The sequence below is a fragment of the Drosophila mauritiana genome, chromosome 3L (genome assembly GCF_004382145.1).
Source record: "Drosophila mauritiana strain mau12 chromosome 3L, ASM438214v1, whole genome shotgun sequence".
In the NCBI taxonomy this organism is placed as follows: domain Eukaryota; kingdom Metazoa; phylum Arthropoda; class Insecta; order Diptera; family Drosophilidae; genus Drosophila; species Drosophila mauritiana.
In genome coordinates, this window is record NC_046669.1 from 20,752,155 (window position 1) to 20,778,823 (window position 26,669).

A 26,669-nucleotide genomic window follows, 5' to 3' on the forward strand; every position below is an offset into this window, starting at 1 on the left:
TCTCTACTAACAGTTACCATACGCAAAGTTATACATATACATTACAAAGTGAGCCTTTAGCTTTAAATCGAAACTGAAACCTTTTATTTGTATAACAAGTTCACAGCCCAACGAACGTGTCGTGCTACAAAATTACTAGTTTTATTCTCAACTCCTGCAAAATCGTCAGTGTTTTGCAAAAATGTTGAAAAAGTTCGTGGAAGTGAACGCCGAGTGCAGTCCCTCAAACAATCCCTATGAGATTCGTACCTTTCTGGGCAACGAAACGTCGCCGGAATGGAAGGCGGAGAACTGTCCGCCCCGCGATCGCGTATGTCAGAAAAAGCCTCCCAACTCCACGATCTCCCAAGTGCTAACCATCGAGGATGAGCTGCGTCGCATCCACCACAAGGCGGAGGAGTCCCGCTTCACAAAGCCCTATAAAAAGAAATGTGCCCTCTACGACGACTTAACCATGTGCATCGTGCCACAACGAACTCCAGCGGAGCTGAAGACCCATGCCGAGATGCGAGAGCGTATTCTGGCCGCTCGCAAGGACTTTGGACTGGTCGAGCACGACGCCAAGGTCGAAAGGCCATGTCCCAAAGATCTCGTCGTCCTCAACAGTCCCATGGACATGGGCGAGGAGGAACAACAGGCGGAGGAGGGCGAAGAAGAGGAGGAGGGCGAGGTCAAGCCACAACTAGCTACCCCCGAATGCAGTTCTGATATGATAATTATTCCGGACAAACGCATGGTATGTTTAGAAATAGCTTGGAAACAAAATTTCCCGATACATATAAACTACGTATCCCAAATTACAATCAATTCAAATGATCTGGGGATCATTAAATTTAAACATGATCATTATAAGCAGTGCTGGATTATTAACCTTTTAATCAATCAAATCGAATTTGATTCATAACTAAGTTATCAAGTAAGATCTCTTATTGTTGTTGTTCTAAGAATAGACGAAGCTATGGCATTAATCTTAATTAAAATCGAAGGCCTACAGTACTTTTTCGGTGAAATGAACTCATTGTGTAACAATCAACGATGTGTTGATTACAAACAACTACAGTCGACTACACTGTGGCATAAATTTAGACTAGCTTTAACCTAGTTATACATTGATGTTTTTACTCGATCAATTCGATGTCATCGATATCGGCGTAAATACTTCCCGGTGGCAGTTCCGAAAGAGCGATAGCTCCAGGATCGGCTTGCCCATCTCCATCGGCAGTCGCCAGCGACAGGTTGTGATATGCTCCAGAAACAGCCTGTTGCTGCATGTGCACTCCCAGCTGGGAGATAAGTTCCAGTGCCTGTACATCCGAGTTCATCAGAGCGAACTGGTGGATAATGGCTAGATGCGGGAAAACCCCATTCAGAAGGGTACTGGTTCCAGCGTTTATCTGATCATCCGGGTTTTCGTGGTCGCCTGCAGCTTCTGGTGTGCTGGAAGGTGAGGACATCATGGTGGGCTCACATGTTACCAGCTCCACTTCATCATCCCCCTCTGGATGATCGGACATCATACTGTTTTCGCTGGAGAGATTGACAAAATCTGCCATAACACCTTCTTTTGAGATTGCTTCGCCTGGATTATCCAGCTCCCGTTGCATGAAGTTCGGCAGTGCATGCTTAAACTCCACAATGATGTCTTCGACAGGCAGGTCCTGGTTCAAGGGACTCTCGCCCTGGTAGCCCAATTCATCGGCCTCATACTTGTACTTGTTGCGGAATCGGCTTAGCCATCGATATGATGGTCTGAAGGATGGCAGGTTCAAGACAGCAGCCATTCGCATGGCGGTTTCCTTCAGTTTTTGGTTCCTTATGCTGATGTTCAAGTGCATTTGGATGCACCTTTCCACCCACTCGTGTAGAAGGAAGCTAATGGCACTCATTTCAAACTTGCGGCGCTTGCGCGTCATCTCTTCGATTATAATGGAGGCATCTGCTTCGCTTAAGGTGGCCAACTGCTGCAGCAGATCCTTTTTCTTATCCAAGATTCTACGTATTTGGGTGGCGCAGCAGTGGAACATCTTGGCCAGACTGTTCCTCGAGATGTTGGTCTCTTCATAGTAACGGATCACGGCAATCTTTTCGTAGAATGTCAGGATGTTACGCTCATTGCGACGGGATTTAATCTAAAATATAGAGTATAAGATTAACCCAAGATTAGTATTAAATATATTTCTAGCAAATTAATAAATTATTAGATATCTGCAACTATTAGGGAACATGCCACATTTGTTGACCACTTCCTATATCCTGACGAAAATTTCCATGCAGAAGTGTTACTGGGCGGATGAGTAATTATTTCTCTCAGTGTCCTATTTTTATGTACATATTTATATATTTCTTTTCCAATAAGTTCTAAATAATTTGTACATTTATGTTATTATTGCTTTGTATGAACATCGTGCACACATATTTATGTGTGTGAATTTGTCATTAGACTGAAAACAGTGGCCTATACAAACTGCAACACTAAACAAGCCGTAAGGGATTAACGGTCTCCGTTTTGATCATGCAAAGGGTGTGCATGTAAAGGACCTTGGTTGCAAGCCACGCAGCTCAAGGGTAAATGAATGTACGATATGCGTGCGATGTACATACGTATGTATATGCTTGGGTACACATGTATTGGTGTGACTGCCGCGTGTCCACTCGAGGCACGTTATAAAATCCACCCTCAGAGGGCCACACTTAAAGGCCAAGTTAACAGACATATCTGGTCCCCTTGTCGCCTTGCGACAACTTACCCCTTTGGTGTTGCTGTTGTTGTTGCGACGCAACGTTGTTGTTGGCAAGGCGGCAATTGCAGCCATTTCAATAGTTGTAAGTCAATTGCAACTAGGTTTCTGCTCTTTCCGTTCCCCTCCTTTTCCTTCTCCACTTCTTCTTTTCTGATAACTGCGCAGCAGCTTCTTGCGCTCTTACGGCTGTAGTCGTTCCGCTCTCGCGCCGCTTAGATCATGCGTCAGAGGGAGATAGCGATGTGTGCGTGCGAGACTCCTTTTTGAAGCTGTCACAGAGAAAACGTAATAAAACAAAAATAAAAGCAATATTAATACTGTTGATGCAAATGGCTAAGCGTTTATTAGTCACTTTTTTTACGAGTGTTGACACGGCACGTTCTCAAATTCGCTTTGCCTCTGTATTAGCTTTTGTTGTTGCGCCTCTGACATTTTTACTGAGTAATAACACTGAGTAATAACACACTTGTGTGCCCTGTTTCTGTTTCTTGGTTCCGCTCTTCGTTCCTCTGCGCCTGTGTGTGTGTGCGTTCAGTGCTCGCTCCGTATGAAATAAAAACGGTTCACTATGCTCAATCCCTTTTGCATGGTGTTTGCTGTTGTAGCAACGCAGCTGTTACTTTTGCACAGTGCAGGTCAAGTAACTAGCGTCTTTCACTAAAAAGCGCATTAAACCACTAGGCAAAGGCTTAGATGAACTGACTGTACGAAGAGATTAGAGCTGATTCTGACAAACCAGGGAAGCAAGCAAAATATTTTGGGTTCCATAAGTAATTATAGTTGGCGTAGAAATAGGAATGGCGAATAAAAAACAATATATTTTTTATATTAATAACAAATGCAGTTATTAACTGCAGAAAGAATAATTCCAGTAATAATAATGGCAGTTTTTCATGGCTTCAATCACAGTCCTTATCCCGCAAATACCACAATTAGTGTGGGAACCCTGGTAACATCGACTACTTTTAAGGCGCTACTTGTTAATTTGCTGACCTTATGTATCTAGTATATGAATACATATCTGCACCTAAAGGGTGGTAAAGAGTATTGCCCGCTGCTGTGTGCGTTGTTGGTCTATTGCATCGGCAGTGGGCATGGTATGCAAAAGCAGTGCGGTTGCAGTTGCTTCGCTCTTGTGTCATTTGCGTTTGCGTTTCGCCGCGTTTGTTGTTTGTTATGTATCAATTTTTGTTGTCGGTGGGAGGATTGGGCGCGTGGCGATGCCAGGTGGGGGGTGGCAAGACTATATGCTGGGTTACCGATTAAAATCCGATTCCTCGTCGGATTGCTCGCCGCAAAAACCTCGCTCTATCTTGGCTAATTACCTTTGCGTCGCAGATAAGAGCCTGTCTACTTTTACTCTTCCAACGATTCGTTTGGTGGTCGAACTGATATAAGCTCGCTCTAAGGTCTTAGGGGCGTTCATAGCTAGCTTCTTATCGTTCCAGATCGTTATTACATTTGGACAACAGAGAAATTTCCTATTATTCTTTCTTCTAAAATAACTGTCAAAAAAGGTGTAGTTATCTGCATTTATGTATGTTTTAGGCACTAGAACATCAATTTTGTTCAGTATTCTTTTTATTTGCTATCTACTAGCTCTTGAAAAAAGGTCCTTGCAATAAAACTATTAAATGAAGTTTACTCTTTTGAAGTTTTCTCTGTATATGCCAGCTCTGTTTTTCGAGGTGCCAGACCGCTGCTTACAAAACACTTGGCTGGTTATCCCCATATGCATGTGTGTGTGAGTTTCGCTGGGCGGCTGCACCTCGCAAATACCAAATTTAAGTTGAGTTTTAAGCCATCTCGAAGGTTGCTTTTGCAGTCTCAGCATCTTTGATGGAAGAGCTACCTTAAAGTTGAATACTTCAGCAGTTCCTAGCTAATATCTATTCGTCTTTCTTCGAATGAGGTCTCTGGATGAAATTAATAACTTATGGTTATTTTCTTGTATTTCAATGACATTTAATTATGTATTAAGAATATTGGTTTGCATAAGGAATGAGAAAAGTACATGTCATTGGATCCTTCTACATAACAATACTTCATTCATGAATAAAATAAGCATTTATCTTCTCAAAGTATTGTTCTTAAAATAAAATATAATTAAGTGGACATCCCACCACACCTGCCTTGCGGATGATCATGTGTCTGAAGTCCCCGTACGCGGAACACACCGAGCCCCATCGTAACCCCGCCTAGTTTGACATTTTGCCAGCTAGCTCGCCCATGGAAAGAGGGTTGCGTTGTTGGAATTGGAACCGACTTGTACTGTTGGCAAGTGCGCCTTGGTATTGGTGTTAGTATTGGTATTGACGTGGTCGTATGCTATAACAGTGCGATACTGCGCCGCTCACCTGGTTCACCTGGTCGCCGATTTGGATGCCTGTTGTTTCTGTTGTTGCTGCAGCACGCTACTTACTAGATGACTTGTTTGTTCTGCAGCCGAGGCAGCTTCGTATTTGCTCGGGGTCCGGGTTTCTGGTCTCGGGCTAGTCGGTTTTTGGTCTGGTTGGGTTTTTGGCTTTTGGTCGACCGAACGAACGAGAGCGATAAGATTCCGTGATGTGGCACTAAGCGCTGTTCGTTGTTTACTGCTCTGTGCATGGGACGCCTCTGTTGTTTGGTGGCCGTCATCGTGGCCAGCCAGCCATAGAGGCACACTCACCAACACAGACGCACTGCGAACCCATACACATATAGCACATGCCATCGTATACCGCATATAGCGCGGCGACATCAGGTCGTTATAGTCAGTCTAGTTGGCATTTCGTGCTTACCTTATGCCGCTAACTAACTTCTTGATGAGCGCAAAAAAAAAGCGGAGGAGAAAAAACAGGCCTCCCGTAAATACCATCCATACCATACCTTGCCATACAACACAATACTGAAATGCCATACCTAGACCAAGACAAAGACCCACGGGGCGTCGGGCATCGGTGGCGTATGCGTGCTATTTTCAGCCGCATTAAAAGCTTATGGCCATGGCCAGGAAAACCGAGTCGCCGAGTGAAAGCACAGAGCTTGCACAGAGCCAAGCGCTGATAACTGGCCATATGTTACCCAATCCATCGCCAGCCAAGACTATTAATGGACTAAATATTTCAATTGGCTGGACATATCCTTACTCTATCTGGGTTAAACTATGTGCCCCTTTTGTTTTAATATATTTATGGCTTATTTCTTGTTACCAATTTATTCCGGTTGAATTTATAAGTTTTATTTACAAATAATAATTTCACATGTAGACCTCATTGAATATTAATACAATATTTAAAAAAAAAGTTATGATATAATTATACAACCTGCGCAGTTGGAGCTAAAGCGTCCCAAGAGTCGCATATACCTAAACGAAACTGAAGTTGGACCCTTGGAGGAGCTCCCCTTTTCATCTTACAATCCGCGAATCCTGCAAGAAGGCTTAGAAGGAGAAAACCTCAAGACCTTCGATATCATTGAGGGCTGCAGTCCGCAGGACCTGTGGACCTGGAATGTGGGCTACCAGAAAAGAGAGGAGCATATGGATCAGGAGTTCATATCCGCCTCCCTGCCCAAATATGGTGTGTAGTTAGCGGGTGGAACTATCATTTACCAAGAGATTTGCATTCCTAATCTAGGCTTTTCCAAATATCACAGAAAACGACGGCGAACTTACGCTCTATAATATACCACAACAGCTGGAGAAGACGTTTACTGCTGAGATTGTGTTTGGGAATCGGAACATCTATCCTGAACCAAAGAAGGAGCCTAACCGTTTGCAGTGAGTAATCTTATTTCTTTGCTAGTAATACATAGTTACTAATACCTGCCAAAAAAATATAACTCGCCCTTACATTAAATCCAGGTACTATTATCGGCCTAGTGAAATCGGTGCGATAATAGTCGCTTTTGTAGAGACCTTTCGCCTGAATCCCGATTTCTGGACGGGATCTACTATGGATGGGATCCTAAAGCGCGGAGTAAAGTTGACCAAAAGGAGCGCCGACCTAAACTACAAGTCAGAGGTGAATGATTTCGATATCATCCAACAGGTGGCGGAACGAGACGCTGCCGTTGAGATTAAGATACACTTCTCGGGACTTTTGAAAAACGAACCGAATATGTACAAAGCACTTTCCCTATTCTTCTCCAAATACAATGCCTGCATCTTCACGTCCCGGGATCTCTTCCTGCTGATCTGGAAGCGATGCTTAAACTCTTTCTATATCTTCGATCCCAATGGACGGGATGAAAACTGCGAACGGAATTTCGAGGAGGGAAAGTGCTCACTGATGGCCACTCGCTATACGGAGCACTTGGTCCATTTGATCACCAAGTTCAGCGATCTGCAGCCGCAGGACGAATTCAATATCTTTGAGATATCGCTGACTCAGTATGGAAAACTTAAGGAGCCACCTATTAATTCGGCGGAAAACGAGGAGTACCACAAACTCTGGGAGCCAGTCAATGAGAACTTTGCGGTAAAAACTGCGGCCACAGGTGGCATTCACCAACCAATCTCCGGAAATGAGAAGAATGCATCGCTGGTTGTGTCATTGATAGCTCTGATTTACTCGGAATTTGAGCTAGCCAAGCTATGGAAACCGGGCACTGTGGATGACATCATAAGGTATGGTGTGGCCTACTACAAAACCCTTCGCAAGAAGTTCCGCCTGGATGGAAAACGCTGGAAGAACAAGAAGCCCCACTTGAATGTGGTGGATCTGCCAGAAATGTTCCTCATGGGTGCATTTAAGGCCACCGTTCGAAAGCATCCATTCATGATCAATGGTCATGTGGCGGATTGCAAGAACTATTTGGAATCCCAGCTAACGATGGCACTGCACCAGTTGTTCAACTTGCCCCAGTGGCCATCTGCCCTGCTTCAGATCGATAATTCAGTGATGGCTGTATGGCGGGATAGGGAGTTCTTCTATGTCTTCGATCCCTTCCGGCGGAATCGAACTGGTCTGGTGGTGGATCCCGATGACTATAGCATAAAGGGATTGGCCGTGCTGCAATTGCACGCCACCTTCGACTCCTTTGTTCGCGTGATCTACACGAATGCCCTGAAGATGCGACGTGGTGGTAAGTTCTTTATCCATGGCGTGAGGACTGGCTGCATCCGACCGCTGCAGGTGATGACCCCGCAGACAAACAGGTTCCCGGGATTGCAAATGGGTCTGCCCACCTTCACGGATGCACCACCAATGCCGGAGATAAAACAGAAGAAGAGTATTGAGAGTATACCGGAGGAGGATCGATTCCCCACAGTGGATGAAAAGGAAATGGTAGAAGAGCTCATCAATATGATCATCAATAGTATTATTAAGGAACTACCAGAACCACAACCCAAGAGACCACATCTCTATAAGCCGGCCCAAAAGGTCCTCCTGCGCTCGGATCAAGAGAATCTCAAGGCTCTGCGGCTAAGAATCAAGCGGGGCTATGAGCTCGGCCAGGAGGAGGAGGAGGATCTGAAGAGGGTGTTAACGGTGGAGGAGGAGGTGGCTCTCAAGAGCAACTTCAAGGCGTTACCGGACGGCTCCTGGATCATTGTGGGAACCACTCAACTTCCCCAGTTGGACGAGGAGATGGCCAAACTGGGAGGTCTCCTGGCAGCCTTGGTAGCCATGGCTGTTTCAGCAAAGTATAAGCTGTCCACCTGGAATTCTGAACTAATCGAATTCAGTTTGGAATCTGCAAACAGCTTTGGAGAAGATTATCAAAACTACGAGTACATATTGGCCTGCCTATTGGCCAAGAAATTACCGGATATTGCCATCGGCGAAAGCAACTTCAGTTTGGAGGTGAAGAAGGTGGTCAAGTCCTCGGCCATGGTTCCCCTTCGCCAAGTCCTTGTGGACCTACTTTTGGACAATAATAGGCTGCTCCTTGTTTGCCAGCGTTTCTCCTGCGTAATCTTTAAGCGCTATAACTTTGTCTACATGTTCATCGGCTTTCCCTGCAATGCAATTGGCTATAGAAAGGGTGGTTCCGGTCCAGCTTGTCTCCTTCGATTTGTGGAACTAGATGCATTGATCAAGCGCATTGAATTCGGCTGCAATCCGCAGGGATGTTCGGTTATGAACTTCATCGTGGCCTGCGTCCAAATGGTGGATAATAATCTTCATGGACGCTTTAGACCTTGGAGAAAGGAGGATGATGATAAGGAAGTCAAGCAAGAGACGGCCAGACAGAAGAGACTGCGCGAGCAAAGACTGGAGAAGATGCGCTACATCGACGAGGAGCTCCGAAAGGAGAAAGAGCGCATACAGATGTTCCTCAAGGCCAAACAGGAGCACATGGACCGCAAGGCTGGAATTAAACGTAAGTGCGACTATAATTATGAAATAGTGTGCTTTGTCTTTGCAGATCCTTGTTGAGAAGTAATTCATTACAAATGTTTCATATTTTTTTTAACTTTCAGCCGAGTACAGGGACATTGGCATCGACGAGGGTGAAGGCGAGGAGGGCGACGAGGAGGACGACATGCTTGGTGGGGAGGAGGGCGAAGAGGAAGGCGAAGAGGAGGTGGAATTGAAGCACCTACCAGGCAAGAAGTTACCCAAGGAAGTTCGCCGGGCATACAAGCCGCGTCCCATAATGTTTGGCTACAGAATGCGCGAGAAGGACTGCAACTTTAAGATCCAGGGCAGCCTGGCACTCGAGGGACGCGACGAGGGCTCATTCAAGACTATCAAGCCGTGCTACTTTGCCTCCGCCCTGGCCATCATCAGTTGCTCCTTGCGTCCCTTGAACCAATGGAACTCTTACCGCATCGATAGGGTAATCAATAATGCCAAGGCCATTTCCAAGGGTGTCTGCGAATTGGAATCAGTTTTCGAACGGGTGGTCCGCCACGTTACCATTGATGATTACGAGTTTGACATCTGGATCCGTTGCTTTGAGCCGGCTGGCATGTGGACTCCTACCCCGGTGAAGAAACCTGGCACTCCGGAAGTAGGTCTCATGATCTTCAAGAAGAAGTTCGGCAAGCTATTGAACCTGCGGAAATATATGATTATCTTCACGCCCAATGGAAGTTATGCCATCTATCACGACGAGTTCTTCCACGTCTTTGATCCCTACGGCAGTATGGAGAAACCTGGACAGGGTGAGGAGGAGGAGAACGAGGGCGATGAGGAGGGCGGTAAGAAGAAGAAAAGATGCCCAAAGGGACCTAAGAGGTGGCCCGAAAGGAATACTGCCTCCTGGGTTCTGCTCTATGATGTTGATTCCCTGCTTAAGTACATCGACGAACGGAGTGCCGTGAAGAACTGGAAGGAGAAGAACCAGTATAGGTTCTTCGTGGTTGATGTCCTGTCACACAAAAAGGCCGCTCCGAATGCCAGAATCCTTCAGCTGCTTACCGATCTCTCGATCCCAATGACATGTACAAATAAGCAGTATGGCAGACCGGAATACGAGATTTGTGCCACCAATGAATCCCTTGGATGGCTAGAACTGGAGAACTGCCTGCCCGTGTGGAGCAGATTGAATCGACGGAATACGGCGGGCAAGTATCGCAACCTGCCCATCAGCAAGATAAAGAAGTTCGACGTCGAGATCGAGGGTCGCCTATGGTCCCTTTGGGGCAATCTCCATCCAGAGGCTCCTGTCTTCGAGGACGAGGTAAGAGGTCGTCAGTATCTGGGCTGCTATGTGATGGCCTGCTGTGCGGCCAGTGTTTATCGGTTGATGGACTGGAGTCCACATCTTCTCGACACCATTGTGGTCAGCGGAAGCACCTATTTCAAGGAGAGCATCGATCAGATCAGCAAGGAGGACTACGAATTCTCGCTGGAGAACCTCAACATCGACTGCTCTATGGACACCATCAACTTTGTGGTGCATATCGAGCACGTGTGCTACGGAAAACTGTATCGGGTCCCCACGTTCAATCGAATGAATCTATCCGAGGCCCTGATCTACTTCTTCAGCCACTATCAGTTCGGAATTGTGAGTGTGCGAAAGCGGTCACTGGCCATTGGGTTCTGCCCCAGCCACGATGGCGGATACTTTATGTACGATTGCCAGGAGAAGGATCATCCACTGTTCCCCAAGCAGCAAGGTGCTTCCTACATGCTGCGCACCCGGCACCTACAGGTCCTCCTCTACTGCGTAGTGGTCACGCTAAATGTGCCATTCTACAACATAGACTTCAGCATCCACAAGGTAGAGATGTTGCGCGAAGGAGCCACTGTGGAGAACGAAGAGGAGGAGGGTGGCGAAGAGGGAGGTGCTTGACGGGATTTAGCAGGAACAGTCGCTTGGTATTTGTTGGCTATGAAGCTCTAAATTCTTTTTTACTTATTGCTTGGATAAAATTTATGGAAAGTATTAATAATATATATAATCTCTTTTTAATTTGATAGTTTGATTAGCTCCAAAGGTTAATTAAAACAAAGAGAAAATACAAACACTTTAGATGTGACTAAAATAATTCAGATAGGATTACCTAAAGCATAGTCGTCCTCAAATTCGAAATTTAATATGCTCTTTAAGAACTAAGATAAACATTTAACAACAATCGGATGACGCATCGTCTGATGATTCGATGTCGTCATTGGGTGACTCGATTTTGAGTGACTCAATGCCGCAGACGACGCTGTTCCTCGGCTTGTTTGTAGTGATAGCCATCGGCACGGAGTTCGTGGGCGGGCTCCGGTTCCAGCTGTTCTTGGGTCTCCACATCGGAGGGAGCCATGGGCTGCTGAACATCCAAAACGTAAGTTGGTTGCTGCTCCTCCTGCACTTGCTGCTCCTGCAGTTGTTGGGGCTGCTGCTCCTGAGGCGCATCGTGCATCTGGATCTGCTGCATCTGCTCCTGGTATTGCTGGTAGGTCAGCTGCTGCTCAGAAACTGGTGCGGGAGGCAGGTAACGGTGGGCGAGCTCTGGCTGTTGCTGGAACTTCTCCATGACAGCTTCCTGGGGTGTCATCACTTCGATCTGGGGCATCATCATTTGCTCAATGGCCATCTGAACTGGAACTGCTACGGGTGCAGGTGCAGGTGGCAGGTAGCGAGAGGAGGGCATGGCTTCTTGCTGATCCACTGCAGCGGGAGGAGTGAGAAGGCTGCTGGGCATGGGCTCCATCTGACCCTGTTCCTTTGGACTCATGTACTCCACTTGCTCGGGCAGCTCTCGCAGCTCCTGCTGCTCGATGCTCATGGACACAGCGTGCTCCGGACGGGGTGGCGGAAGGTAGCTGGTGCTGGGCTGTAAGTGGGACACATCGGCGGCGGCCAGGCAGGCGCACAATGCGAGGGTCAGGACGAAGGTTTTCTGAGAAGGATGAAGGTATTGAGAAGTTTTTTTAACTGTAAAAATTAATGTTCAAAATTATCCAAAACATTTTATAAGTATTTTTATAAATTGAAATGTGTTAAATATCCGCTTTATTTAGAACTATTTATTTAATTCTATTAAGTGCTATTTCATATCCTCTGTTATCCTCTTATGGAGTTTCCAAATCCTCGCCTAATACTTACCATCTTGTTGGATGTATGGCTGTGGAGCGTCTGATGTCGGAACAGATCGAAGTTATGATATTTATACGAGTACAGCTTCAATGGAGACCTTCGCCTGGGACAGCCAATAAGTTAAGGTAGTGGGTTTCGGGGCGAGTTCCGTTATTTGATTTGTCGTCGGTTTTGGGCTTTGATTTTCTTCAGTTTTTGCGCATCTCAACAAACAATTTGACAAACAAACATTCGAATGGCTAAATATCCAAGTATTCCAGCTGATTCATCACCACTGACCGGCCGCCAAGCAAACCATAGCAATTCGATCCCATACGATCCAAGTCGAGCCTCAATTGGACTCACCTTAAGCCGCTTTTGGCTATTTTCGTACCCTTGCAGTGGGTAGTGTGATTATTAGTGCACACAAGGAAGCGATTCTATCTAAATAAATACATTAACAGCATTAACAATAAATACATTAAGCAAAATATCAGCGAGGTTAGATTATATTTATAACAAACTATATCCAAATCTTATAACAGCTTATAAGACTTAATCCATTTTGAAATTCTATTGCAAATGAAAATGATTCTATTCATTTTATCCATATTATAATATTCATATAGGTTGTGATACTTCGTACAATTATTAATATATTTCTTAAAGTTTAATATACATTCTAAAATAGAGTATTCAAACGTCACCGTGCCAAAAGACGTTTTTCTTCGTTTTTAGCTTTTCTCCTCTCTTTATTTCTGTCCTCACCTGCTGACAGGTGCCACTTGACGGGGCGTTTGACAATCTCAATTGGGCTCGAGAGCTCCGGCTCGAGGCGTATAAACTGGAGTACGGTTGGTCTGGGAATCCAAGGTTCCCCGAATTCGCTTTTCACTCTGTGAGTTTTGCACGTACCCTCCTGACCTTCTTCTTCGGATTTCACGGTCAATGGATAGATTGTCCAACCCCGGGCGGAGATCTTTTCGAATCTTCAAAGGGGCCGGACCGGAAAAGCAAACATAGAAACTTGAGTGTAAATTGGTTATTTCCTTTAAAAATGGTTATTATTATTACAAGTGGCATATTTTTTAAAACAATGCTTTATTTTTTGTTATTAATCCAGTTACTCTTAAAGTAAAAGGGCATACGAAAAGTAGGATTCTTTAAGAAGTATGTAACAGAAAGAAGAAAACGTTTCCGACCATATCAAGTATATATCAGGATTAATGTCGGTATGAACGTCGAGATCTTAGGAACTATAAAAGCTTAAGATTAAGCATACAGATTTCAGAGACATAGACGCAGCGCAAGCTTGTTGGCTGCCACAGAATGTTGACAAAAAGAATGTTTACCTAGTGTCTTTGGTTTAACTTTCTCGTTCGCACTCCCACTAGCTGAGTAACGGGAATCTGAAGGTCGAGGAAATCAACTATAGCGTTCTGTCTTGTTCAGTTTACATTTCCTTATAGTTTATTTGTTATCAATTTATTCCAATCTAGTTGTCAGGTTTTCTAAAGTCCAACTGCATTTGAATAAATTTTTTTGTTTTCACACTGTTTACATTCCCATTTATGGGAACAGAAACAAAAAACTTTAACCAATTTTATATATAATTATTTCGGTAGCGCTTTTATAAATTATCTAATTATTAAAAATTATTAGATCCGAAATGCTAATGATTTGATTGAGACTGCATCAGCTTCTGGCATTAGTTTTGTCATTGAGAACTCACAAGACGCCAGTATGGCTAAGCAACTGAAAAATTGGGCCGTGGATGCCGTAGATCCTCCGAAAAAAGGGACATCCTACACCATACTGCCCAATAGGCATGGATATTTAAATCGGAAAGTTAAGCTACCACATATTGATGATGCCTCGCCACCTGTTACACCACTTAACGTGTCCTCAAAACCCAGAACTCCACCCCAGACGGATAAAGGCACCGTACCCAACGTAAGTCCAGTAAAAGAGTCGAAAAAAGCGGATACCGTAAGGCGAACTTCACCATCTCCAAAAGTTAAAGGCATCGAACTCTTACGATCTACGCCACCTGTGAGCTTAGAATTACCACCAAATGGTGGTATGTACTTCCCGCCATCTGAAAGGTATCGAAAGCATCGCGATGACCAACATCAAAATCCAGGCAAATCTGGTTGTGATCCTGCGGTCAAGGATATCAAGAATCTTCAGGGTCACTTTGCTGCCGATGATTCCAAGCCGGGGACCTCCAGGCAGGGAAGCCATGTTCAGGGCTTTCCCAGCAGTAAAGTGAAAGATTTAAGTTCCAGCCACCTCAGGCTTCAAAATAAAATTATCAAGAAACGGCGACAACTGCGGAAGTTGACGTCAATGCGATCGAGGCTCAATGTGGAAGAAGAGATGACTCGATTGGAACTGGATGAGCTGGAGAAAAGTTATCATCGGTCGCCAACAGGACGAAGTGAGCGACAGAGTGGCGGCGCTAACATCACATTATCACGAATAGAGTCGAAAATTCAAAACGGAATATCAACGGAACTTGACGCCCTTCTGAAAGCTCTTTGCGAAAATAATTTAACATTTCTGAACGAAGATCAGAAATCGCTGGACAGTCAGAACCCACCAGAGAGTTGTCCTCTGGTAACGGAAACGGAAAAGGGAAGTGATGCAGACACCGCCGAAACATATCTAGATAACACCTCATCGACGGCTTGTGAATCTGCGATGACTCACCTTTTTGATATACCTATCCCTTGTCAGCTGAGAAACCCCCTTGCATCCACAGCCGAGGTGAGATACTTCATGCCCTGTGACCCAGGGCCCAACAATTTCGATGTATCGCAGCCCTCGGTCGGGTCTCCCAAGATTTGCCATTTAGTGTCCTCGGCCCAAAGGGCACTTTACACTCGCTTCGTCAACAATCCGTGGGATGTAGTAAGACTAGTCCGAAGTATGAACGAATCGACGGAAGTGTCCTTAATCGCGCCCAGAGCTCAGTTCTCCACCATAGCATGTGAGGATAAGGAACTGCTGCGTCTGATCGTGACGAAATCGCATGTGACCAGGATGGAAACAGACAAGGAACTGGATGTTTCCCGAGCACCAGTCCGTTGTCCTGATTACGACTGCCAGCGGATGAGCTTTGTCTCGGATTTTAATACCCAAATGTGGCATAATCATCGATCTTTGGCCATGGAGTGTATTATGCCGGGGCACACCAATACCTTCTTATTGGACACCAACATAACCATGCTGGACAAGCCGAAGTGTCACATGGTGTATATGGTGCGGGATAAGATTATAGACAGCCAGGCCGAGGATTTGAAAGATCTGTTGCCCGTACTGCTGATGAGTGCTCGCACCCATTGGGCGAATTCTTTCGGCTATTCGGAACATTGGGATGCCCGAGAAGTCAGCAAGGAAAATCCCATTCTCGATAAAGAGTTCCTTGTTCTCTGGCTGACCGGAGTTGTTCCCCGTGATATGAAACTACTGGCCACCATTTCGGTCTGGTCCACTCTGGGTCCCCAGATGGCCGATTGCGTTGGCGTTAACACTAGTTATATCTACGATATTCGGGAACCTAGCGAATTGGGCCGAATCGTCCGCAGTCGGAGCTCCATGATCCTGCCCATGAGCATGATCTCGCAAATGACCGATAATGGGAGCAGATTCCTGCCCGTTCAGGTGAAGATTCATTAAAGTTTTCAGTACTGTTCTAACGGAAATACAACTTACATACATTTTTATAAGAATTGATTTATGTGGTTTTTGTTTGGGCAGTAATAAGTATTCGTGAATGAATGATTCATGAATGTGAGATATGAATTCATGATTCACAAATGACTATTTTGAATGATTCAGTACATAGAAATGATTTTTTTTCAAGCAATTGCATACTTCTAGGCTTTGCGTTGGGTCTCCTCTTTATAGTCGGAAAAACTAGTTGCCTACTTTCCTGGAATCTCTATTGATGGGCGTTTGAGAAAGGAATAGTTACGATTTAGAAAAGGATTTTGCCACTAAATATAAAAAAAGGTTCTCAAGTTTATACGCTGCCTTTTCTGTCTAATACAAGGCACACCACTATCATTATCTTAGTTGACAAAAAAAATTTCACTTTTTGTGTGTCAACTATTTATTCTATTCAGGTATAGGAAAACAAAAATTTAGACTTATAAAAATTTTCTCGGCCCTAAATTGTCCGTTCCACGAGGAATTTGTCTTTTTTCGTTTCAATCCCACAATCAGTGGGAGCCGACCGAACCATGTCATCGCAGTTTCGTGAGAGGCGCGGATTAGCTAGCAGTGCCAATAATGAACTGCCCACCATGGATCCCAACGAAAGTGACTTCGCTCTGGAGCTGAAGGCAGCACCCAAACGGACCTGCATTCCGGAGCACCAACGCCAGAGATTGGCCAGCTCAGACACCAAGTGAGTTTTTGTTTGTAAACCATATTTATTCTCGTCAGTGGTCCGAGTAACAGGTTGAAGAATATAAACTACCAAAAAATAATTGCTTGTTTATTTGGAAAAATGCCAAGAATTATATAAAATATATAACATCTCTTTCTTTTAGCGTCTATCAGAGTGAGAGCATGTTTGATATACCGGACAAGTCCTGGTCAGTCCTGTATTTTGGATACGGAAAAGACAGGACCTCGAAATAGCTGTAATAGAAAGTCATACTAGAACAACATTCCGTTTTGCACTACTTTAAATCGAATGTCTGCATCCGCCTGGCCCACTGATTGACTCCTTCGCCACAACATCCATCCACCACGCCATTCATCCATCAGATGTCGCGAAATGTTACACATATTAAATTGAAATTCACCCTTGTGCCAGTGCATATTGTGTCTTTTTGTGTGGGTTTTCGTTGGGATGGCTGCAATTGATGATCGTGTGGTTTCTGGCGATTCTGATTCGTACGATTGTGATTAATGGAGACGGCGTCATTGAGCTCGATCTCCGGCGCTCCAGACACACTCATACGATACGAGTAGTACTATGATATTTGCACACAGATCGCAGAACGATCCATGATATCATTCATGCCCGCCGACACATTGAGCCATGATATCTCTTGAGAAGTGTCAAACGAGCATTCCTATTTAAAGCGGAAATAATGGCTTAATGAGACAAATGACGCGATACTGACACATCTGACAGTTTCTCTAAATACGTGTGAGTTTCATGAAATGGATGCCCAATTTATGCATCGTTTCAAAGTTATGTAATGATAAATTTGCAAATTGTCTTTGTACGAAATGCTAATCTGTCTATAAATAATCGATCGTAAGGTTATGAAGGCAGATTAAACATCTTTTAGGGGAACCCCAAAAGTCTTTAAGCCATGAATGTAGGTTCAAAGTATTTATTGATTACAGTTAACTTTTAAAAGGCATTTTCAACTGAATTTTAAGAGTAGAAGTTGAAGAACGTCTTGGCCACATTGTTAATTTAAATTAAAAATACTTTTGAGCTTCTAAAACTTTGTGTTGGATTTCAAGCTCAATTGACCTTTTGTGTTTCCTCCTCCATTAATTTATGGTCCGTCTGCGTTTGAAAATAGCTCCGAAAATAGCTTTCTTCGAAGCGTGCCAAAATCTGTTTGTCTGCTCGTTAGCATATCTGCATGCTGAATATTTGGCACTGGTTGCAGATGGGTGGATCCAAAGATTCTGAACCGCATGACAGCTTTAAAGTCATCAAAAGCGAGTGGTCTAAATCCATAATTTAGATAATTAATTAGTTAAGGCAAGTGCAATTAATAGATAGCTATAAGAAAACAAAGGATTAGATTACTTAAGTTAAGAAGACGGGTGAAAAACTAGAACTCTGTAATTACACCCTTTACTCGTAGAGTAAAAGGGTATACTAGATTCGTTGAGACGTACGTAACAGGCAGGAAGCGTTCCCAATTATATAAAGTATATATATTCTTGATCAAGATCAATAGCCGAAATCTTTCGATTTGCCAAACAACTTTTTGCCACGCCCACACTACCGCCTTAAAGCCACCAAAAACTGCCACACCCACACTTTTGAAAAATGTTTAGATATTTCTTCGTTCTATTGTTTGTCCTGCCAATTTTTCTCTGTATACCATAACTCTGGCCACGCCCTTCCTTTTGCCAACAAAACGCCCAAGCCGGTCACGCCTACACTTTTAAACAATATTAATATTTTTTTTAAATTTTATTGCCCAATTTCTATCCGATATCCGATAAAAATAATGAAATCTCGCGTTCTCCTTCACACTATTTGAGTAACGGGTATCTGATAGTCTCTTGTTTTTTTTAAAGATATAAAGTTGGCCGGTACAAATGCCTCATTTCCGCTGTAAATTTATATTCGCTTGCTGCATATTTTTCCGTTGCTAACTACAATTTATATATGTGCTGAAAAAGGCAGTGACATCAGTTGGCACAGTTGGCTATAATAAGAACGTATTAATACTATTTACGTGAAAAGTGAGATCACCTTGGCCAATCTTATTTATTTGGCCCAATTCCTGGGAGTTCCTTCTTAATGTGTTCACGCCAAGATCTCATTTAGCAAACAAGTAATACATTCATGGCCCGTTTGCCTGTTGACACATTTTTTATGGCCTGTTTGCTACTGTGTTTCTATTGAAATGGATGAATGTGGCATGCCGCAAACTTCAAAGTTTCGATTTTTTTTGGCCGCTTCTGATTGATGCTCATGATTGATGGCGTCGCACTCAATTTTCGTTTATTTTTGTCTTTCCTTTCTTCCACCAATTTGATACAATTGAACTTTGTCTTGTGTCCACACAGAATTCTTGCCATACATTATGCCTAGTTAGCATAAAATATACAGGCAAGCGCTCAAAGTCCAAAGTGGCAAAGTCGCCTGTGTTTTCATTTCCCCGTTTTCTTTTTTTTTTTTAACTTTTTGAACGTCTCATGTTTTTCTTTCTTCATATTTGGTAAAATCTCACATTTCCACAAGGCAAACACGAGCATAAGCATAAAATTATATGTGTGTGCACAAGAATTGACGAAGCAATCGAAGCGGCGACAACTGCACTTGCAAGTTGCAACAATCTGAGTGGTAGGTATACTGAAAGTGCAGCGGTTTTTTAATTGTGAAACTCACAAACTAATCGCTTTATTATTATGAGGGAGATTAAAAGATTATTTCAAATATTTTGTACATCTTCATACCCTTTTACAATCAAGAAGTTTTCAAAATCTTGACCAGGATTTTTTTCAGTGCAATCTGATGGGGCAAGGAGTTTCTTTGCTCCGGCCAAATTTCGCTTTACTTGTTGTGGCTGTAATTGCTGGAGCTATTGTGGGGCCAAAAGGGGTGGTGGGCTGTGGGTGGTGGGTGGTGGGTGGTGAATGGAATACTGGTATCTGTCATTGACATGGATGGTCGTCGTGCTTCGTGCCTGCAGCTCAAATGCGTTTTGCATAATTTTAAAGCCTCTTTAAAGCGAAATGCAATTACGGGTTGCGATTTTGTGACCGAAACTATTTGGCGATCTTCCTCTTCGTTTGCGTATTTATTTTTTTTGGAACAAATTGAATTTCACTCTTCGCTGCACAACCCACCGTTGTGGGAAGGGGGGAGGGGTGATGGCATGGGGGAATAGCCAGGGTTTTCATTTCCCATGCGTCGTATACGTGCTATTTGCGAACTGGCAGAGCGCAAACAATTTTGATCAATTTCTATGCAATTACTTTCTGCCAATTAAAGGGAAATTGAGTAATTGGCCTTAGCCAGTGTGAATGAAATATGCTTAATCAATTATTGATGATGCCGGCGGAAAAGGTTTATGGAACACACATACCTGGCGTCGGCTCTGTCAATTTTTCACAAATTAAGTTCTCAATGAGTGCCAAAACTAATATGCCAAGCACAATTTTCACATTATTAATGGCTGAGAAAAATGTACACATGATTCGGGTAGCGGATCTCAATTATTCACACCGTTTAGATTAGAGTGGCTGAGATGACTCAGAGATATCTGTATATTTACTTAAGTTGAGTCAGAAAATTTACAAAAAAATTGTAACGTGTTTTATTCTATACTATTTTGTGGTATCAAACAGCGCTAATGACGCACCCCAAGTGAACTTGAACTTGATGTTAAGTGACAGCAATTGAAATGTCTTCATTTTGCTTCCAAAATTTGGGTCAATTCATGCTGAAATTCTTGGAATGCACACAAGTGAATAATTCGAATAGTTTTAATTACCCGTTGAATACTATACAGACTGGCTATAAAATTATTTTAAATATCATTTATCACAGGTTGCATAACTTTATGAATAAAAATGAATATTCATAGAACCAGAAATAGAACTGTGTTCTGCTCTACGGCATGTGAGTGCCGTCAGAGTGTGAATATATTGAAAATCGATTAGTTCAAAGTGAACAGGAAAATCAGCAATATGAATACGCCAGACATTATGGCTCTTGGAACTGGTGGCCACGCATAATTCTTGAGCAACTGTACTGAGAAAAATACAAGATCTTAACATTTAAATTGGCATATTAAATTACGTTTCGTTTGACTCGATCATAATCATATCCTGTATATCCTGATTTTACTACGTTATACTATTAATTGATATAATGAAATGTGAGTGGAAATTTTAAAGTATTTTATTGATTTTCATTTAAATAGTACTTGTAAGTGTGGTCATTACATATAATTGAATCATTATAATGCAAGCAGATGTGAACATAACCTTTTGAGAGTTAAAAAACAAGTGGTAGATAACAGAAGCTCTACAACTTTTTCTTAAAAGATTATTATTTTATTTTACTAGCAAATTTCATTCCCAGCAGCTAAGAAACGGGTATCTGATAGTCGAGGCTTGCCTTGTTTTCTTATAATGATTTATTATAGGAAGTGATCTATTTAATATCCGAATTTTGTTTTTCTCGGTGCTTGGTTAATATCAATGACAAAGTTTGTCCACCGCCCGGGGACAGGTTGCAGTTGGCTCCGATTGCTGGCCACCGGTCACCAGTTGCCAGTTGCCAGTTACCAGTAACCAGTGAGCATTGACCACCATCTCCATCTCCATCTCCGCCGGCAGCTGTCCAACAAGTTGTCTTCAATTAGCGCCAATCGCGGCACAACAACGAAAAGCAATTAAGTCACGCAGCGCTTACCAACTTGGGTGTTCTGCTGCTGCCGCTTATCAAATATTTTTTAATTGAAAACTTATTACGGAAAGTATCCCAAACTTGGTAATCTGTCTCGTAAGTTATGCTACAATGGGATTTGCATAATTGAAAACACGCTAGTCGCTTGGTTTAAGGTATTCATTCATCAGAGCCTCTCTCTTGAACATCAAGATTTGCATAGCGAGTTACTCACCGAATTGCCGGATGATTCAAAGTTGTAACCTTCAATTGTTTATGGAACCATTGTATAAACGCTATCTAGATGTAACGGCAGTAAAATATTATTGGAAACGTCTGGGTTTAGTGAGCAATTGTTTCGAGCAAGTGCAAGTTTGCATATTTTCGAATTTGGGATTCAGCATGTTTATTCGCATTTTATGATCGTTTGGTTTGCTCGATTCCAATTTTTCGCATTGGGGTCTCGGTGGTGCGGTTCAAAAATGTGGCGTTCGTTCTGGAGCAAATTTTTGCTCTTATTAGTGGAGCATACCCAGACGCAAATCCCCGGACACCAGCACATGTTGCGCCTGCCTGCCGGTCTGTTCCAAGACTATAAATGTATACATATGTATATATTTGTATATAACCGAAATGTGCGAAATTCTAAGACATTTGCTACATCTGGCATTTGTAATGAGCAGGAAACTGCGGGGCTAACGCGGGAACTATTTGTCTGGGTTAATTAGCTTGGAACTCGACGAAAGGTTTATCCTTTATAATAGCTGCCTTCAAAGGCAAGGTTTTCAAACTGGAAGCATATGTCTACCATCGATTATAAGCAATAATAATATACATCTAAAAAATAGAATTAACAAATTACGAGTAGTAAGTTGACATAATTGTGGAATATTTTAATAAAATTTCTGGGAGATTCAGCAAAATAGGAATTACTTTTCTCATTGGTACAAAAAATACACTGTTTCGAACCAAAGTTAAAAATGCCCTGAAATAACAGTGTTGCCAAGTGATGCGTATAATCATTCTATAACTTTTTCAACATTTTAGTAGATTGATTTCGAAAAATTAAATTGATATAAAAATGTATTATACAGAAATTGTTCTTCAATAAATTATTTTACTTGATTACATATACAGGAAATGGTTTCTGCATTAGATTGTTTTTCTTTTTAAATAAAGCCTCTTTTGAAGGGCTTGTTTGTTTATTAACACCCTCCCTCCACTCACCACCTATCTATCTCTATTATCTCTATTTTTAATTGATTTTTTCTCGGATTCAAACACACCGATGTCCACGTGCGTCGACCTCTTCTTTGGGTCAATGTCGCGCCAGAAATGACTCTTCACGCTCAAATTTGTTTGTTCGGGGGCTCACCCCCTTGGGGCAGCTGGGCAAATCTTTAAATTGCCATAAATTACAAGAATTAGGGGGCATTATGTTAGACATGGTTGCCAAAGTTGCGCAAACATTCGGCGGAGTCAAGTGCAGAGTGTCGATGGACGAGCTAGATCGAGTTCGAATCGGAGGCGTATACGGTTGGAATAAAACCAAATTAATGGGTCTGGCCTCTGATGGCCCCAAAAGAGTGGAGCTATAGCATAAATCATGGGCGACCTTCCCCGGCGATATCGTCAATGTAGTTTTCATTCGAATTTTCCGGGTGTTAATGGCCGGCGAAAAAATTTGGACACACAGTTTCTATATGGGTTTTATATCGTTACTATTAGATCGTTAGCTATGTATGTGCCTGATTTTATTATTTATACACCATCAACAAAGAATCTTACTGTTATTCCAATCAAATTTTAAAAATTCCCACGTAATTGGTAGCCTCCTTTCCTAATCACGTTATTCACTCAGATCATGTTACTTAATAACTAATAAAATTTAGCATTATAAGATGCACATTTCCATATCAAAATGTAGCTTAAATTGAAATTTTAAGCGTTCCTCAAACAATCGAACTCTAATAAATTTTCAAATTTAATCAAAAATAAAAATATGTTGTTTCGTATTTTTGCTACAATGAATGATTTGTTGCTATAACAATCCATTTTGTCCGGGTGTACACTCGTAACATTACACGCATATCGAAGCTTATGCACGGATTTTTGGGGCAGCTGCCGCACATGTTGGCAGCGAGGCGCCACGCCACGCCACCCACTCAATGCCAATGTCCAGAGCAGATGGCGGCACGCTCGCCCACACCGCCCCACCCCACCCACATCCACATGGTCAGATCGGCCCCACCCACACAGCCCCACCTCCCAGCGGAAAGGCTATTCTATTTCCATTTGGAAGTCATCCCTATTTTTAGCCAGCATGGATCATCCTGTGTGGCCAAGCATGGTAACTCTTTCGCGTTCCATAAATTAATCTATTTCAATTCGCGATTCCCATTTCCCGTCCGGGAAACTATTCCCCTTCTCAAAATTATGAACGAGTTAAATTCGTGTGGGGCTTTCAAAATTTGGCGAATTATTCCTTTGTTTACAATTCGTCGCTGCCATTTTCGAATACTTTTCGTCGAGTGCGCTCAATTTGTTGCCCTAATTTGTAAACATTCCGTTTTGTTTATCAGCTTACAAAGTGCAACAGATTAATAATAAACTGTTCCGTCAATTTGACCACTTTATTGGGTGATTGGGTGACCCTCCATCAAAAGTACTCTGGAATTTCTTGATGCACTTGGGGGAGTTTACAATTTAATCCCAAGCTTGCTACTCTGGGAAAAATACATTTCCGACCTTGAATATCAAAAAAGTAATCTTAAGTGAGAAATCGCGTATGATATTATAAATACATACATATTTACTTTTACAAGATAAGCAAAGGAAACAACAAGGCTTATAAGAAAGTACTCAAGGCCGTATTCTATTAGGCGAAATCATATAGGATATTAATCTAATCAAATCTAATATAATGTAACGTTTGTATTATTATTCTATAAGAGTATTTCATATTCGGTCCCAAGAATCACCCCTCATGTTGTTTTAAATGGGTCAGGCTCGCACAAGCAATGAAAATGTTAATGCTGCTCCTTGAATACATTAGTGGTTGTTGTTGTTTCTCCGACTAAGGTTGCACTTGTTGATGTTGCGCTGTTTATGTTGCTCTTGTTGCTCAACCACGAAAGCAACAAGTTGCTGAAGTCTGAGAGCTTTTTTAGAAGCACATTGTTAAAGTCCTACGAATAATTGATTGGACTATCGAATTACAGTGTACAAAAATTAACGAATTTGTTTTTCTTTTAATTCTCCTAGAACAGTTCTTTATCGCTATGCAAATTTCACAAGACCTTTGCATGATTCATTGGCACTGATCAACGTAATTGTTTATAAATACAGCCGGCAGCGGCAGACAGATGGCGTCATTTGTTTGCATTGAATGTGGTCAGGAATTTTAGTATTCTTTCCTCAGACCATTTGCAGGTTGACTGAGCCGCAGAAGTAAACAGAAAATCTGCTGGCAACAATTTCTGTGTTGGGCAACAAAAAAAGAATTCGGTTTATTGCTCTGCTATTAGAAACATTCAGTTTTAGCTATAAAGAATGAGAGGAGACAAGACGCACCCGTTTCGCCCATAAATTAACTGGGCCAAGCACTCTGATCTCATGCAAAAACTCGAGTCGAATCGGCGCCCATAAATTTAAATGTCTTTATAAATAAGCATGGCGGGAGGCAGCCAAAACAAAAAGGAAATCCAAAGCGAAACTAAAATAAACCCAACTGTATGAATTATAAATTAGGCATCGCCAATTAAAAGAGGCCAGGCATTTGAAAAACAACTCAAATTAGCGGGCCACACTTCAAACGAATAAAAGCGCGCCAAACTTCGCTCCGCAACATGTTGCTGGAAGTGAGGAGCCCTTGTAAGCAAAACATGTGGAGCCGAACCGGCAATTTCGCAAAAGAGCACACTTGTACTCTTTTAGTATCAGCTTAGGAGCTTGAAGCTCTCTTTGCACACCAAAAATTTGATGGGAGTATCAAGGAATCTGTGGAAATTATATCCCTTTCCTTTTACGTAAATTATCTGCATATGCCATTTAATAATGAAGGGTTTAATGAAATAATGTTTATTTATGTATGTATATATATTTTATCCAATTTATTTCATTAATTTATTAGGATAGTTATCTTTCTTTTATTTCGTTTTAAAGCTCATGCTGATGGAAAAATATTTTTAATGAATGTCTGCTGTTAACGGAATCTGAACTAAATAAAATGTAGTATAAACTATATCTATAAAGTTATATAATCCGTCTGACTTTTTACTTACAAACATTACTATTTATGGCCACTTTAAGACCAACTTTGCACTCTCGTACCACCTCCCATATGAAAGTGTTTTTCCAGTGTACCTCTCTATCGCTCTCTCGTTTTCTCTTCTTCCTCTTCTCTTGGCAACAACAGCATCACAAAACCAACACTGTCAAGCCGGCAGCGGCAGCTGAGCAGCGAGCTTTGCGTTTGCTTTCGCGATTGCCAGTCGCAATTTTCCGTTCGTGGCGAACACACGCGTTTTGCAGCGCAAAGCCGGCACTCGAATTTCGAATCTCTTGGCCGTTAGAAGTAGTTGGCCAAAGGCGAGAACTAACCATCTGAGACTCAAACTCCGAGCGACAACAACAAGTGCCACTAACAATTAACTGAAAAGTGATCCCCCGCTTGTTGGCTTTTTGGCAGGTTTGTTTTTTGCCACAGGTGATATTTCGGTCGTGCCGGTTAGCTTAGTCCGACACCTTTAACGATATCCTATATCCGATATAGATAATATAATATTCCAATTCCTCCTCCGAAACCGACTCCGTGTGTTTAGTAACCCCCCTCCGAAATCGCGCTAATTGGCTTGATTTTGGGTCCAAAACTAAATATCAAGTTTCAATATTTACCGTGTGTTCGCGAAATCGGACAGTCTGTCACCTGCGGAAACCGAAAGAAATCTATATACAAGCATATATACAAATATATTTTGGGCATCGGGCCAACATCGGTGGTGAAGTGAGCTTGGAAAGCAGGGAGTTCTGCCTATTTGCATTTCAAATTGCTAGCGAACATCTAAGAACGGTAAGTGGCAACTCGCCGGCCAAAAAAATCAGAGACCAAAAATGGCACTGGCTAAGTGAAAATCAAACAAGAAGTGGTACAATTAACTCGGACGCTTTTCGATTCGATTTCTGGATATTTCGGGCGCATATTTGCATAACCCGATGCGAATATACCCACTTACATATACATATATATATATATATATATACATATATATACATATACATGTATATATTTTTGAGCTTGCCCATTTCCTTTCGGCTGCATAAATTATCCCACTTTTCTATTCTATTCGCTCGCAATTCTAATTAAGTGCCGA

The 26,669-nt window shown here is 42.5% G+C and overlaps 6 protein-coding genes across 12 annotated transcripts in view; 4 read left to right on the top strand and 2 right to left on the bottom strand.

Annotated features, from left to right (window-relative positions):
• Nucleotides 1-76: 76 nt before the first annotated feature.
• Nucleotides 77-11,090, top strand: LOC117140252. 2 transcript variants are annotated; one of them, XM_033303054.1, is made up of 5 exons: nt 77-736; nt 6,055-6,301; nt 6,378-6,501; nt 6,586-9,050; nt 9,151-11,090. In XM_033303054.1, exons 1-5 carry the CDS (start codon nt 182-184, stop codon nt 10,968-10,970), a joined length of 5,211 nt encoding a protein of 1,736 aa, XP_033158945.1. In that variant the 5' UTR covers nt 77-181; the 3' UTR covers nt 10,971-11,090. The 2 variants fall into 2 exon arrangements, with proteins under 2 accessions (XP_033158945.1, XP_033158946.1); XM_033303055.1 differs by lacking the exon at nt 77-736 and having other exon boundaries at nt 6,141-6,301; nt 6,359-6,501.
• Nucleotides 847-5,351, bottom strand: LOC117140254. Of its 4 annotated transcripts, none has more exons than XM_033303060.1 (3): nt 5,164-5,351; nt 2,748-3,010; nt 847-2,129 (listed from the first exon to the last, which is right to left on the bottom strand). In XM_033303060.1, exons 2-3 carry the CDS (start codon nt 2,811-2,813, stop codon nt 1,119-1,121), a joined length of 1,077 nt encoding a protein of 358 aa, XP_033158951.1. In that variant the 5' UTR covers nt 2,814-3,010; nt 5,164-5,351; the 3' UTR covers nt 847-1,118. The 4 variants fall into 4 exon arrangements, with proteins under 4 accessions (XP_033158951.1, XP_033158949.1, XP_033158950.1 ...); XM_033303058.1 differs by having other exon boundaries at nt 5,099-5,351; XM_033303059.1 differs by lacking the exon at nt 5,164-5,351 and adding an exon at nt 3,208-3,292.
• Nucleotides 11,091-11,149: 59 nt separating the features above from the next.
• Nucleotides 11,150-12,292, bottom strand: LOC117140255 (glutenin, low molecular weight subunit). Its single transcript, XM_033303061.1, has 2 exons — nt 12,216-12,292; nt 11,150-12,009 (listed from the first exon to the last, which is right to left on the bottom strand). Exons 1-2 carry the CDS (start codon nt 12,216-12,218, stop codon nt 11,314-11,316), a joined length of 699 nt encoding a protein of 232 aa, XP_033158952.1. The 5' UTR covers nt 12,219-12,292; the 3' UTR covers nt 11,150-11,313.
• Nucleotides 12,293-13,748: 1,456 nt separating this feature from the next.
• Nucleotides 13,749-15,923, top strand: LOC117141619. The gene has a single exon (XM_033305139.1). It carries the CDS (start codon nt 13,929-13,931, stop codon nt 15,864-15,866), a length of 1,938 nt encoding a protein of 645 aa, XP_033161030.1. The 5' UTR covers nt 13,749-13,928; the 3' UTR covers nt 15,867-15,923.
• A 319-nt stretch (nt 15,924-16,242) lies between these two features.
• LOC117140713 lies at nt 16,243-17,011 on the top strand. The gene is made up of 2 exons (XM_033303779.1): nt 16,243-16,599; nt 16,745-17,011. Exons 1-2 carry the CDS (start codon nt 16,433-16,435, stop codon nt 16,833-16,835), a joined length of 258 nt encoding a protein of 85 aa, XP_033159670.1. The 5' UTR covers nt 16,243-16,432; the 3' UTR covers nt 16,836-17,011.
• An 8,785-nt stretch (nt 17,012-25,796) lies between these two features.
• Nucleotides 25,797-26,669, top strand: part of LOC117142059 (trichohyalin) — a 40,767-nt gene continuing 39,894 nt past the window's right edge. For 2 of the 3 annotated variants that reach the window (XM_033305934.1, XM_033305936.1), the window contains exon 1: nt 25,797-26,368. The gene's annotated coding sequence lies outside the window, so the exon portion shown is untranslated. The remainder of the gene's footprint in view (nt 26,369-26,669) is intronic. The other variant, XM_033305935.1, reaches the window with a different exon arrangement.

Coding starts and splice junctions, on each gene's coding strand:
- LOC117140252 (XM_033303054.1), top strand. CDS start 182: ATGTTGAAAAAGTTCGTGGAAGTGAACGCCGAGTGCAGTCCCTCAAAC. Junction 737..6,054: donor TTATTCCGGACAAACGCATG/GTATGTTTAGAA, acceptor CAACCTGCGCAG/TTGGAGCTAAAGCGTCCCAA. Junction 6,502..6,585: donor AAGGAGCCTAACCGTTTGCA/GTGAGTAATCTT, acceptor CATTAAATCCAG/GTACTATTATCGGCCTAGTG.
- LOC117140254 (XM_033303060.1), bottom strand. CDS start 2,813: ATGGCTGCAATTGCCGCCTTGCCAACAACAACGTTGCGTCGCAACAAC. Junction 2,130..2,747: donor ACAACAGCAACACCAAAGGG/GTAAGTTGTCGC, acceptor TCTATATTTTAG/ATTAAATCCCGTCGCAATGA.
- LOC117141619 (XM_033305139.1), top strand. CDS start 13,929: ATGGCTAAGCAACTGAAAAATTGGGCCGTGGATGCCGTAGATCCTCCG.
- LOC117140713 (XM_033303779.1), top strand. CDS start 16,433: ATGTCATCGCAGTTTCGTGAGAGGCGCGGATTAGCTAGCAGTGCCAAT. Junction 16,600..16,744: donor TTGGCCAGCTCAGACACCAA/GTGAGTTTTTGT, acceptor TCTTTCTTTTAG/CGTCTATCAGAGTGAGAGCA.